Raw genomic sequence first — 14442 nt, 5'->3', positions numbered from 1 at the left:
GTGTTTAATAGCCATCAAGTGGTGTCTTCACACAGCTGAAGGCACATCCACATTCAGCACCATGGATCCGTGCCCCTCCCATCCTGCCAGCCCCCGAGTGGGCAGTGCACGATGGCGCTATTTGTTTCTAATGTATTGACTGCAAAAATATCATTGCTCTATAACAAGCCATCCCAAAACTCAGCAGAGTAGAATGACCACTGCTTTATTACACTTGGATTCTTTGGATCAGGAATTTGAACAGGTCACAGTAGGAATGGCTTGCCTTTTTTCCACGATGTCTGAGGTTTCTGCTGAGAAGACTGGAATTTAGCTCTCTCCTAAATCATCTGGACACCTTTTTTGTTTTTTAAGATTTTTTTTCTTTAAGTAATCTCTACACCCAACATGGGGCTCGAACTCATGACCCTGAAACCAGGAGTCGCATGCTCTTCTGACTGAGCCAGCCAAGGGCCCCTGGATGCTCCTTTATGCACATCCCTGGTGTCTAGGCTGGATTGACTTGGAAGATGGGCTCAGTGAGTGAGGACTGTCAGGTTGAGAACCTACATGTGGCCTCTCCATGGGCTTGGGCTTCCTCAAAGCATGGAGACGCACAGCTCTGAGAGGAAATGTAATCGTGAACGAGGCGGAGACTGCATGGCCTTTCTCACCTAGCCTTGGAAGACAACAGCATTCCTTATAGTGCTCTCATTATTGAAGTGGTCACAAGCCCACCCAGATTTCAGAAATATTATGGGGGCAGAACTAACAAGACTTAGTGATGGCACTGAACATAGAGAATGAAAGAAACAGGTGTCAAAATGCTGATGCCTAATGTCCTAGGACATGAAAAGAATGCACACAAATATATACATCACAATCACAGAGCATACAGATGAGAACTGGATGCAGCACACAAAAATGAAATCTTATTTTCAGATGGCGGCAACACAGTATGTCATCTTTAACATTACTTAATCATTTTTAGTAGCTCTTTAAAAAAAGATTTTATTTATTTATTCATGAGAGACACAGAGAGAGAAGCAGAGACATAGGCAGGGGGAGAAGCAGGTTCCCTACAGGGAGCCCGATATGTGACTCAATCCCAGGACCCCAGGATCACGACCTGAGCTGAAGGCAGACACTCAACCACTGAGCCACTGAGGTGCCCCTCATAACTCTTCTTAAACCCAACCACCCACTGAACCTCTGCACTGAAAACCCCTTAAGACCATTGTTGGACACCACACCCCAGCAGGACTCAAGTCATGAGTACGCTTTCCAAACACCACATTAAAAATTCACCCTGTCTCTTACTGTGTGGCTTGGAGAACCACAGTGCTATTCACACTATGGACTGTGGGGTTCACTCATGCTGCTAGGATCCTGGGAAAAAGATGAGTGGGCAGGGGCCTACCTACTTTGGGATCAAGATGTTGCCACGTGGACTGGGGAGCCCCCTGCCCTGGGCCCTGAGGCCTCCACCCAGCCCATCCCTATGGTGTTGCCAAAGGCTCTTGGTCTCTTTGCAAGAAAGCATTCAAGGACAGACCAGACACAACAGTTGAGTGGTGCAAGTAGGCAAGTTTATTAAAGTGAGCGCATACTCCCAAAATGTGAGCATGAGCAAGCTCAAGAGAGCTGCTTGCACTGGGGTTTGGGTCTCTATCTCACTGACAGTTGTTCACTTAAAGGGATTTCTTGGGAACAGTGTTCTGGGCCTTTTCTCCCTTACTAGGTAGGTCAGGGTTTCCAGCCTTCTTTGTCTTGGGCCTGTCTGGTTTGATCCAGCTTCTTGGGGCTTTGTTTTGGAATGCTTCCAGGACAGGTCTCTAACTCTTCCCCCTACCCCATAGCTGCCCATGACTCCCCCTTTGCGGGCCTCCAGGCATCCTGTTAAAACTTAACTAACTGCCTTCTCTAACATGATCTATCTTCTTTCTTTTTCCTTTAGGCTTTTGATATCATGAGAGTGACACACGGCAGAGAGCACAGCCTGATTGAAGATTTGATTCTCCTTTTAGAAGAATGTGACGCCAACATAAGAGCATCCTAAGGGGTCAAATCGAGGGAAGGATGGCTTCTACCCTTATCGAATGCCTTATAGAGGTCTCACGCCCTATACTGCTGTGTGAGCCTCCCTACTGGGGATGCTATTCTGTGTTTATGTAGATAAAACAAAGGCAGACATACAGTGCACAAACCACAAGGATCATTAGTGGTAGAGAAGCACAATTATAATAAATATAAACAATTTGGTTGAAAATGCCATCTGGTAATCACTTGCTTCCTCATTGGTGACTTTAATGTTTAAGATCTCAACATTAATGAAAGAAAGCTCTATTAAAATCTTGGTAGAATAAGTTGTAACTTTCTCCTTAAATATCTGTGGGGATAATTGGATTAAAAATCAGTGTTTTCACAAACAAAATCTTAAGTTCTATTTTGTCAAGCAAGTGGAGTTTCAGATGTTTTCTTTACTATTTGTCATAAATGATATATATATCCCTTACTTACTCCCAATACATCTCTAATACAAAGTTGTGTCCTGAATCCTAGAAGTCATTTTAGGTGTTAGTAGAAAAGCATAGGAAGTCTTAATAGAAGATAAAAAAAATGTTTTTTCAAATGTTTCATGGTTCTTTGTGTAACTCTCTTCTGTGCATTGTGTTCCACTTTGTACATGTCATGCTTTTTCTTTTCTTGGAGTTTTTTTTTCCTAGAATTCCCTACATCTGAGGCTTGATTGTGGGATATGCATACCCCAAAGCTCCTTTATCTTGCATCCCAGCTAAAAACAATCTTGTTTTCAATTCTTCTTCTTCTCTACCTGCTTTTCCACCTTTCTGCGTGATCCATATTCAAAGAAGAAAATAATGATTTCTCTTAGGGCTTCGCGACCACATAGGCAGTTTAGTCCCTCCTGCATAGATGGGCTCGGGCAGTAGTGACAGCCCTTGGGTTCTAAGGGAGGCTCCAGTCCCTACCTTACTTTCCAGCAAGGAAGGGAGATACATACTGGGGCTGGTGTCCTGTTTCCTGGTCCCCAGGATCTGCTCTGTCCTCACAGCGGGAGCAGCAAGTCCTCCAGCCACGTGGCCATGCTGGGCTCAGGCAGCATCAGAGTGACATGTGGACACCTGATCAAAATGGAAGGAACCAGCCTCACTTGGCAGCAGAGAAAGCTGATCACTAGAAGCTGGAGTCTACTTGCCGAACACTGGGTGGGCAATCACCTTGGTCATGGAGGTTGTGCACAGTATCTGGCATGCTGGTCAGCTCCTAACGCTTTCTGTCAGCCAGCTCCTGCTGGACCCACAGTCAAGTATTCAGCATATTTCCAGAACATACAGTATCTCTAATAAGCACAATTGTACAACAAAGGAGGCATTTTGAAGCACATTTTATAACTAAGCACACTGAGGCCCACAGTCAATGTTCTGGAATCCCTCCTGAATGACCTTGAGAAAGTGGCTTAATCTCAGTCTTTAGGAATGACCAGAGCTGCCCAATGCCACAAATACATATTGAATGGTTACTGTGATTTTAGAAAAAAGCAGCACAGAGACTGAATAAATTATTCCCCTTGTCTTCAAAATGCACAGGGTCTCGTATAGCATTTGTATTAGTTAGCTTTTACTGTATAACTGTATCAAAACTTAATGGCTCCACATAACACTTGTTCATGATTCTGAACATCAGCAGTGGGCCTGGGCAGTTCCGGTTTGGCCCAGGCTTGGCTGATCTAGCACTGTCTGCAGTTGCCAGTGGGTCAGCAGGGGGACATGAAGGTAACAGGGTCACATAGCTCATTGGGTTGGCCCGGCCTCACCCATGTGGCAGAGGGTTCCAGGAAGAGTCAGTGGGCAGGCTTCAGTGTGCAAGCATGTCCCACCCAGGTCTGCTTGCATTGCATCTGCCAATATTCCATGGGCCAAAGTCAGTCACAAGGCCAGCCCAGAAACAAGGGTGGGTAAAGCCTCTGGCAGTTATCCTATTGCAAGGATGTGGGATTGTGAAGAGGAAGATATTATGACCATCAAGGCAATCCACATAGCAGTACTGTGTTGGTGTTCTGGAACATTCAGTGAATCTAATGAAATTCATAGACCTTCTTTCTAGAAAACCACCTCCATCTGACCAATTTGTTTTTAGGATCAGGGACTCTTGAACTCCCTGTGGTCCATCAGTGGATTCCTGGAGGCCTTCATCTAACGAGAAATAGACTTGCTACCTTTCAAAATCACTTATGGGAATTACATTGGCTCGTCATTTTAAATTCATTACGGAAAGAAAAAAGCCATAACAGAAGGCGCTGGTAGTAACTCACAGGCCAAATGAGCAGGGTTCACCGACAGAACCCTGTGTTTGCCAATTTTCTGAGTGAAATTTACAGTCAGCAATGATCCTGGATAAAGAGATTTGCCCTTACGTCTCCTAGAGAAAGCGTGACAGGCTTTTAAATCCCTCTCCACTCACTTTCCGGTGTCTGAGAGAAAGGTCCTTAAGAGGTAGGGGCTCTGCTTGCATCAACTTCTAATAGAAGGCAAACATTTAAGCTGTGGTCAACATTTACCCAGTATCTTCACAGCAAAATAATTTTGGAGAAGGGGGAAGTGGATGGAGAGCACAGTGTAAAACCTGTGTCACCAGTGACTGATGATTTACTGCTGCACCAGCCTTCATGACTGTGATTTCATTAATCCATAGTCATCGTAGCGGCAGGCTTTTTTCACATCAGTAACTTGACGCCATTAGTTGTTCCTCTGGGATGAGAGCACATTTAAACTGAAAATGAATACAGTGGGCATAATTTATAGCCATGCCATATGAATGCCAAGAGTGCAAGGAGGAAGGCTGCCTGGAAAGCTGCCTCCCTCTGGGAGCACCAAGCAGGCCTCCTCCAGCCAGCACTAGGCAGCAGAGGGTGGCCAGTGCAGTCACGAGGCCAGACAGCCACAAACCACAGAGGTCCTTCTGTCAAGCTTCACTGCAGGAATGAAAGAGATAGGCAAAGGGGAGAAAGCCCTCCCCTGAGTTAGGTCTTGAGAATTCTCTTCTAGCCCAATCAGGAAATGATGCTGCACTCAGAGGAACCCACTGGGATTCCACAGGGAGAAGATTCTGGGCATTACTTTTGGAGATTATAAAATCCTATGACAAGGAATCATCGGCAGAAGCTTCAGGAAGACATTGGAGCCCTCCTTTTACCTAAGGTCTGTAAGAGATCAGGCTGAGAAGGGTCAGCACCCCCACCCCACCCCCAGAGAGGGACATTCCCTTAACCTTTTCAAGGCTTGGAAGCATTAAAATGCTATGGTCTCACAGTCAATGTAGTCAAAACCAATTCAGAACATCAAAGACCAGTTCCCTGCCTCATATACTGCACTCCACACTACCATCATCTTTCCAGCTCTCAGCACAGAAACTGAGTCATCAACTCTCTCCTCCAACAAAGGAATAAGTTCTGTCCATTCGTCCTCCAAAGAGCTTTTTGTCATTTGGGGCATTTTTATTCCTTACTGTCCCCAGGCTCTTTGCAGGTCCCGGCAACTCATTCCTCAGCCCCTGCCAAGACCTCCTTACCAGTCTCACCCATCACCCCTCCGTTCTCTTCCTCCATCCAGAGCTGCCAGAGTCACCTCCCTAAAATACCTGCTTCCTTGTCTCTTATAACCCCTCTGCTCCAAAGCTTACAGTGGCTCCCCACTGCCACTAGACTCAAAGTCCAGTCTTCAGACTGGCATCCATGGTCCCAAACAGCTGAATCTTAGACTTCCTGTTCCCCAAGTGCACTGCCACTCTAGCTGGGTCAGTACCTGCCCGCCCCCCCCCCCACACAATCCCCCCATTCCCTGAATCACGCCCTCTTCTTTGTCACTTTCTTGTTTGTTCATACTGACTAAAAAATCCCTTCTCCATCTGTCTAAACCTGAGCAGTTCTCAAAAACCTAGCCTGAACCTCCTTCCTCCTGTACCTTTCCTTCTTTTTAAATGAAATATGGTCTGGCCTGTAACTGTTCTGTAACCCCTCTCATCTGCAATTATCCTATGCAGTGTTCAAGTCCTATCAGCTTTGGCTCTTGGGATTTCTTCAGGTTGAATGTCCTATGTGTTCCTATCACTTTGGAAACACCTTTTACTCAGAGGTACAACAGGATGTTTCAGACTCACTTTATACTTTCCCATTCAGACTTGGAACTAGCTGTTCTTTAAGGAGCCTTGGTCTTGTTTAAATTTTTAAAATTTTTTCTACAGTTATATGTCCTTAGGCAAAAAATTGTATTGTCACAACACTGTGTTTAAAAGTTTGCTTATTCTTTTCAGTGTGATTATAGAATCCATTTGATATCCAATTAGATTTTTTTCTATTCAACTGTAAAGTTTTCCCCATTACTGCTTTATATTGGTATATAAAAATCAATATAAATACATAACATAAGCATATATTTTGCTGTTACAAATAATGCCATAATGAATAACCTTGTGCATATGGTTTTTTTGTATTGCTGGAGATGTGTCTTTAGGATAATTTCCCAGAAGTGAAATTACTGATTCAAGGGTAAATGCATATGTAATTTTTTTAGGTAATGTCAAATTTACCTTGAGAGGGATTATATAACAATGCCTGCTTCCACCTCAGTCTTGCCAACATAATGAGTTTTTCAGCTTTTCAATTTTTTGCTAGGCTGATGGCTATATCAGTATATTTTTCATTTTCTTTTGGTGGAGTTTGATGTCTTCAAATATTTAAAAGCTTTTTGTCTAATTTTTTGTGAACTATATTTACATGTCTTTTGTCATTTTTCTTTTAGATTTTTTGGGCCTTTTTTCCTTTATCTTTAGTTGTGTCTATATTAGGAGGATTTTCCCTTTATATGTAATGTTTAATCTCTGTTTACTTGTTTATTTGACTTTGCTTTAATATTTTGCTCTGAATTCCTTTGGAAAACATTTTCAAAAAAACATTCCATAAGAAATCTACTCCAGAATAAACCAGGGTCCTTTTTTTTTTATATATATATATATTTTTTTATTGGTGTTCAATTTACTAACATACAGAATAACACCCGGTGCCCGTCACCCATTCACTCCCACCCCCCGCCCTCCTCCCCTTCTACCACCCCTAGTTCGTTTCCCAGAGTTAGCAGTCTTTACGTTCTGTCTCCCTTTCTGATATTTCCCACACATTTCTTCTCCCTTCCCTTATTTTCCCTTTCACTATTATTTATATTCCCCAAATGAATGAGAACATATAATGTTTGTCCTTCTCCGACTGACTTCACTCAGCATAATACCCTCCAGTTCCATCCACGTTGAAGCAAATGGTGGGTACTGTGGTTTATGTATACAATGGAATATTACTCAGCTATTAGAAATGACAAATAAACCAGGGTCCTGTTGTAAAGTTAGGCACCACTAACCTTCCCAGATGGTCCTTGGTTCTTAGCACTTCCTGAATTGAGTGGATATTAAAAAAAAAAAAAAAAAAAAACACATTCTTCTACTGCCCATTCTACGATCTTCCTGTCTTTAGCCAGCATCCTCCCTGGTCAGGGTCCTTTACCTGGTGGAATGATTCAGTTTACTATTCCTGAACTGTCTGGTACTTAGTGGTCTTGCCTTTTAGGGTTGCCTCATGTTCCATTAAACTAACTTGCAGGTTAGAGAAGCCCCTGGTTCAGACTTGGTCTTTCTTCACCCCACTATATGACAGAGATTTAATATTTGGATTCAGTCAATCCAACCAGAACAGTAATCTGCTTCTTTGTTGATTCAGAGGCATTATGAGCCCCAAATGACCCTAAGGCCATATCAATTTCCACAACAGTAGAGCCATTGTTGCATTTCCTGGAGGAATCATGTCTTCCTTAGAAACCAAGACATATAAACTAGCAGATCTAAAGGTCAGGGGATAGAAAGCAAAAAATCCACAAATACAGTATTAACTAATTGTGAGAAAAAATTATTTACATCCCCATTTAAAGGTTAGTGCCAACCTAGCATATTAAAAGTAAACATGGAATAAAGACTGTACGTGTCCCAAATGTGCTTCCCATAAGTACTGTCTTAGGACCTACTGGATGAATTTCATTCTTTAATTTTCTTTTTTTACAATATATTTATTATATTTCTTATTGAAGTATAGTCTTAATTCCATAACTGGGAGACTGTACACCCCACTTTGCTTCATCATTTTGCCCATATCCTCACCCACTTCCCCTCCAACAACTACCCATTTATTGTCTGTATTTATGGCCATTTCTGCTTTTTGTTTGTTCATTTGTTTTTGTTTGTTTGTTTTACATTACACATATAAGTGAAATCATATGGTGTTTGGGGGTTTTTGTCTGAATTATTTCACTTATGATAATACCCTCTAGGTCCATCCATGTTTTTGCAAATGACAAGATCTCATTCTTTTTCATAGCTGAGTAATATTTCATTATATAGATCACATCTTTATGCATTCATCTATCACTGAATACTTAGTTTGCTTCCATATCTTGGCTATTGCTTACAATGCTGCAATAAACATAGGGGTGCATATATCTTTTCAAATTATTGTATTCATTTTCGTTGGATAATTATCCAGTAATAAAATTGCTGGATCATATATTTCTATTTTTAATTTTTTGAAGAAATTCTATACTGTTTTCCACAATGGTCATACCAATTTACTATCCCATCAATAGCACACGAGGGTTCCCTCTTACCCACATCCTTGTGTTGCTATCCCAAAACTTGTTACTTCTTGTCTTTTAATAATGGCCATTCCAAAAGTTTTGAGGTAACACCTCATTGTGGCTTTATTTGCATTTCCCTGATGATGAGTGATGTTGAGTGTCTTTTCATGTGTCTGTTGGCCATCTAGATGTCTTCTTTGGAAAAATATGTTGTTTCAAGTCCTCTGCCTATTTTGATTAGACTATTGGTTTGTTAGGTATTGAATTGTATACATTCTTTATATAGTTTGAATGTTAACTCCTTACCAGACATAACATTTGCAAACATCTTCTATTCATTAGGCTCCATTTTGATCTTGTTAATGGTTTCCTTTATTGTGCAAAAGCTTTTTAGTTTAGGTATAGTCCCAATAATTTATTTTTCCTTTTGTTTCTTTTGCCTGAGGAGACCTATAAAAAAAATTACTCCCAAGGCTGATGTCAAGGGATTAATGCTGTATTTTCTTATAGTCTCAAGTTTCACATTTAGGTCTTCAATTCATTTTGAGCTTATTTTTGTATGTGGTGTTAAAAGGTGGTCCAGGTTCATTATTTACATGTACTGTCTAGTTTTCACAGAACCATTTATTGAAGAGACTGTCTTTCTCCCCATTGTATATTTTGCATCCTTTGTGGTATAGTAATTGTCCATATAAGCATATAAGCATCATTTCTGGGCTCTCTATTCTGTTCCATTAATCTATGTGTCTGTGTTTGCACCAGTACCATACTGTTTTGATTACTATAGATTTGTAATATATCTTGAAATCTGGGATTATGATACCTCCAGGTTTGTTGTTCTTTCTCAAGATTGCTTTGGCTGTTTGGGATATTCTGTGGTTCCATACAAATTTTAAGATTATTTATTCTAGTTCTGGAAAAATACTATTGGTGTTTTGATAGGGATTTCATTGAATGTGTAGATTGTTTTGGGTAATATGGACATTTTAACAATATTAATTCCAATCCATGAGCATGGTATATCTTTCCATTTGTGTTGTATTTAACTGCTTTCATCAGTATTCTTAGTTTTCAGAGTACATGCCTTTCACCAACTTGGTTAAGTTTATTCCTAGATATTCTTTTGGGTGCAATTATAAATGAATTTTTTTATTAATGTATCTTTCTGCTACTTGTTTGTTAGTGTATAGAGACACAACAAAATCCTGTATTTTAATTTTGTATTCTGTAACTTTACTGAATTCATTTATTATAAGAGTTTTTTGGTGGAGTCTTTATGGTTTTGTTCTATGTATAGTATCATGTCACTATCTGCAAATAGTGACAGTTTTACTTCTTTCTTACCATTTTGGATGCTTTTATATCTTTTTCTTGTCTGATTGCAATGGCTATGACTTCCAGTACTATGTTGAATAAAAACGGTAAGAGTGGACAACCTTGTCTCATTCCTAATCTTAGAGGAAAAGCTCTTGGTTTTTCACCATTGAATATAATGTTAGCTGTGTGTTTATCATATACAGTCTTTTTATGTTGAGATTATTTCTTTTAAACCCAGTTTGTTGAGAGTTTTTATCATAAATTGATGTTGAATTTCATCAAATGCTTTCTCTGCATCTATTGATGATCATATGGTTTTTATATTTCAATTTGTTAATATGTAATACATTGATTTCCCAGAAGAAATCCCACTTGATGGTAGTAAATTAATAGAATGAATGAAATGAAAAGAATAAGTATTAACTCTTCTTTAAATGTTTGCAAGAATTCACCTGTGAATCTGGTCTTAGACTTTTTTTGTTGGGAGACTTCTGATTTTTGATCCAATTTCATTACTAGTAATCAGTTTGTTTAGATTTAAAATTTCTTCCTGATTTAGTTTTGGAAGATTGAATGTTTCTAGGAATTTAGTCATTTCTTCGAGATTGTCTAATTTGTTGCCATATAATTTTTCATCATAGTCTCTTCTAATCCTTTGCATTTCTGTGGTGTCATTTGTTATAGATTCTCCCCCTTTCATTTCTGATTTTACTTATATGGGTTCTCTTTTTTTCTTGGTGAGTCTGGCTATAAGTTTATCAATTTTGTTTATCTTTTTCAAAGAACCAGCTCTTGGTTTCACTGATTTTTGTCATAGTTTTTTAATCTCTCATTTATTTCTGCTCTGATCTTTTTATTATTTCCTTCCTTCTACCAGCTTTCATTGTTTACCTTTTTCTAGTTGCTTTACATGTAAGGTTAGATTGTTTATTTCAAGTTTTTCTTGTTTCTTGATATAGGCATGTATTGTTATAAATTTCCCTCTTCAAATGGTTTTCACTGGGTCTCAAAGTTTTGGGACTATGTTATTTTCATTTTCATTTGTCCATGTATTTTTAAAATTCCTCTTTAATTTCTTGGTTGTTTAGTATGTTGTTTAGCCTCTACAGGATTATACTCTTCTCATTTTTTTTCCTTGTGATTTATTTCTAGTTTCATACCATTATGGTTGGAAAAGATGCTTGATATGATTTCAGTCTTCTTAAATTTATTGAGACGTGTTTTGTGTGATCTCTCATAGAGAATGCTCCATGTGCCCCTGGTTGTTTTTGTAGTTCTCTGTTCCCTTCTTTTCCTGCAATCATTGACTTTCTTTCATGTTGTGCTTGGCTTCCTTTCTCTTTAGTTTTCCTGAATCTGTTATAGGTTTTTGGTTTGTAGTTACCCTGCCATTCATATATGCATCCTAAGCATATGGTCACTTAAGTTTGTTGGTAACTTAGGTTTGAACACATCTTTAAAAGAACTTTAAAAAAATAAAAAATAAAAAAAAATAAAAGAACTTTATTTTTACTCCTCCCTCCACATTGTATGTATATGTCATCATATGTTACATCTTTTTTGTGTGAATGAGTCCTCTAATTTTAGGTACAATTGAATTTACTGCTCTGTGTTTTAATTTTAATACTAGCTTATAAGTGAATGCTCTTATTACCTTTACTATATGATTGCTTTACTCATGAAATTTTTTCATATATATATATAATTTTATATATATTTTTTTTTCATACATATATATATAATTTTCTTTTAATTTAATGGCCTTTCTTTTCTGGTTAAAGAAGTCTCTTTAACATTTTTTGTAAGGCTCATTTAGTGGTGATGAACTCTTTAAAGTTTTGTTTGAGAAACTCTTTCTTTCTCTTTAACTCTGAACAATAATCCTGCCAGGAATTCTTGATTGTAGGATTTTTCCCTTCAGCACTTTGAATATATTATTCCACCCCCTTCTGGCCTGAAAAATCAGTGGGTAGCCTTATGGGGTGACCCATGTATATAACTAGTTGCTTCTCTCTTACTGCTTTTAACATTCACTCTTTATCTTTCACCTTTGACATTTTAATTTAATTATATATCTTGGTGTGGATATATAACAGCCTTGGGTTCATCTTGTTTGGAACACTCTGTTTCCTCAACCTGGATGACTGCTTCCTTCCCCAGGTTAGGGAGGTTTTCAGCTATTATGTCTTTAAGTATGTTTTCTGCCCCTTTCTCTCTCTCTTATCCTTCTGGAGCCCTTTATAATGTGAATGTTGGTGCATTTGATGTTCCAGATACCCCTTAACCTATCCTTAATTGTTTTTAATCTTTTTTTTTTTTTTTTGCCATTTAGCCCAGGCACTTCACCTGTCTTGCAGATAACTGACACATTCTTCTGTATACTCTAATGTACTGTTGATTCCCTCTTCTATATTTTTCACTTCAGTTATTGTATTCTTTAACTCTGGTTATTTTTTATATTTTCTATCTCTTTGTTGAAGTTCTCACTGAGTTCATCCACTCTTCTCTCCAGCAGGTGAGCATCTTTATGACCATTACTTTGAACACTTCATCAGGCAGATTGCTTATCTCCATTTCCTTTAGTTCTTTTTCAGAGATTTTGTCTTGTTCTTTTTGTTTGGAGCATATTCTTCTGTCTACTCATTTTGCTTAACTCTTTGTGTTTGTTTGTAGGAATCAGATGAAACATCTACTTCTCTTAAACTTGAAGAACTGGTTGTACCCTTATGTAGACTGCATGTGCCAGGAAATTTTGGCTGGTTGGCTTGGGCAGTGGGTCCTGGTGCACTCCATGCTGGGGTTGCTCTGGTGGGATAGCCCAGGGTGGGCATAGGTCAGAGAAGTCCCATGGTTTTCCACTCAGAGGGTGCCTTGGCAGGACAGATGAAGTGGGTATAAGCTGGAGTGTCCAGTGATGCTCCATGTAGGCAATGCCATGGCAACTCATCTGGAGCTGAAATGATGGGCCAGCTAGAGCACCTGGGTCCTGCTCCCATCCATGCTATCAAGGAAGAAGGGGAACATACATCATGGTCCTCAGAAACCCCTCTGGTCTGGAGAAAGTTCCAGCAGCTCTTGTGACATTTATCAAGGTTCTAGGACTGGATCCTTTATATTGTAGTTACTCTTTTAAACCACAGATTTTTTTTTCTGTGCCAGTGTGTCTAGTACTGGTATGGGCCTAGCTTCATAGGCTTGCGGCAGTGGCAGCCAGCTACAGCATCCAGACTCTGCTCCCTTTTTTGCTATGAAGGTGGAAGGTGAACATAAACAGTGATGTTCATCAGTCTCTGCAACCCAGGGAGAGTTTCAGCAGCTTCCCTGTGGTTTTGTCAAGGTTCGAGGGCTGGTTCCTTTATATCCTAGTTGCCCCTTTATTTTTTTAAGATTTTATTTATTTGAGAGAGAGAGAGCACAAGGAGGGGATGTAGTGGTCAGAGAAAGAGGCAGAAGAAGGACCCCAGCTGAGCAGGAAGCCTGATGCAGGACTTGATCCCAGGACCCTGAGATCATGACTTGAGCTAAAGTCAGAAGCTCAAACCAACTGAGCCACCCAGGTGCCCCTAGTTGCCCCTTTAAATCATGGCTTTTATTCGTACCCCAGGGCAGATGAATCTTCCCCAATCCCTCAGTTCTATCCCTCCCCATTGCAGTTTACAGCATTGGGAGTGAGTGTTCCCTTCCTTACTGTGTCTCCATCTCTTTTGCTCTTCTCTATGTGGTCTTTCCACATTTTATTGTGAAAAAGCTGTTCAATCAGCCCTCAGTTCTTCAGGAAGAATTGCTGTATACAAGTTTGGTGTGTCCACAGAGGAGGTGAATTCACAGTCTCCCTACTTTGCTATCTTAGGCCCTCTCCAATTCTCTGACTTTCTTATCTTGTCTCTCTGTCTCCTATTTTCTATCTTTTGTATTTTTGCTTTACCTTATGAAAGATTTTCTCCATTTTACTTCTGAAACTTTTTGTAGGGCTTTGTCACTTGCAGTAGTAGCATTTTTAATATTCTTAAGCTTTTAAAAAATATTTCCGTTTTTTTAAAACAGCATTCTGTTTTTGTTTTATGTGTTTAGTATCTTATCTCTCTTTTTTTTTGGTACTGACAGCAGGAAAAAGTTTATTTTTTTTCACTGAATCATTTATTTCTACCAAATTGCCTTTTTCTTATTGTTTATATTGGTCTCTATCTTTCATATTATATTTTTATTGGTGGTCATTGGCTCCAATAATGGAGCAGGACTTCATTAGAAAGGTGGAAGAGTTTATGGTTTCTGATCTGGAATGTTGAGTTTTGTGGTACAACTCTCCCAATCAAAACAATGAAAAATGCTGGGGGTGGGATGAGGGGGAAGACAAATTATTTAAAACACTGAAGAGACCAAAAGAACTAGAAGGCTTACAGGTTAATTTTTGGATGAACCCTGTAACAGAGAGGTTGGTAAACTCTTAGATATCAGA

The 14442-nt window shown here is 39.4% G+C and overlaps 1 protein-coding gene across 7 annotated transcripts in view; it reads left to right on the top strand.

The window, feature by feature from the left end:
* SMYD3 (SET and MYND domain containing 3) overlaps positions 1 to 14442 on the top strand; it is a 794127-nt gene that overhangs the window by 682123 nt on the left and 97562 nt on the right. For 2 of the 7 annotated variants that reach the window (XM_049112432.1, XM_025430614.3), the window contains one exon: positions 1937 to 10104. The exons of the other annotated variants lie outside the window; for them this stretch is intronic. In XM_049112432.1, coding sequence (XP_048968389.1) covers positions 1937 to 2038 — 102 coding nt within the window. In that variant the 3' untranslated portion in view covers positions 2039 to 10104. Of the gene's footprint in view, positions 1 to 1936; positions 10105 to 14442 lie in introns of those variants that run through there. 7 annotated transcript variants of the gene reach the window in all.

The sequence above is a fragment of the Canis lupus genome, chromosome 7 (genome assembly GCF_003254725.2).
Source record: "Canis lupus dingo isolate Sandy chromosome 7, ASM325472v2, whole genome shotgun sequence".
Lineage (NCBI taxonomy): Eukaryota > Metazoa > Chordata > Mammalia > Carnivora > Canidae > Canis > Canis lupus.
This window is presented reverse-complemented; position numbering and strand designations above follow the sequence as displayed.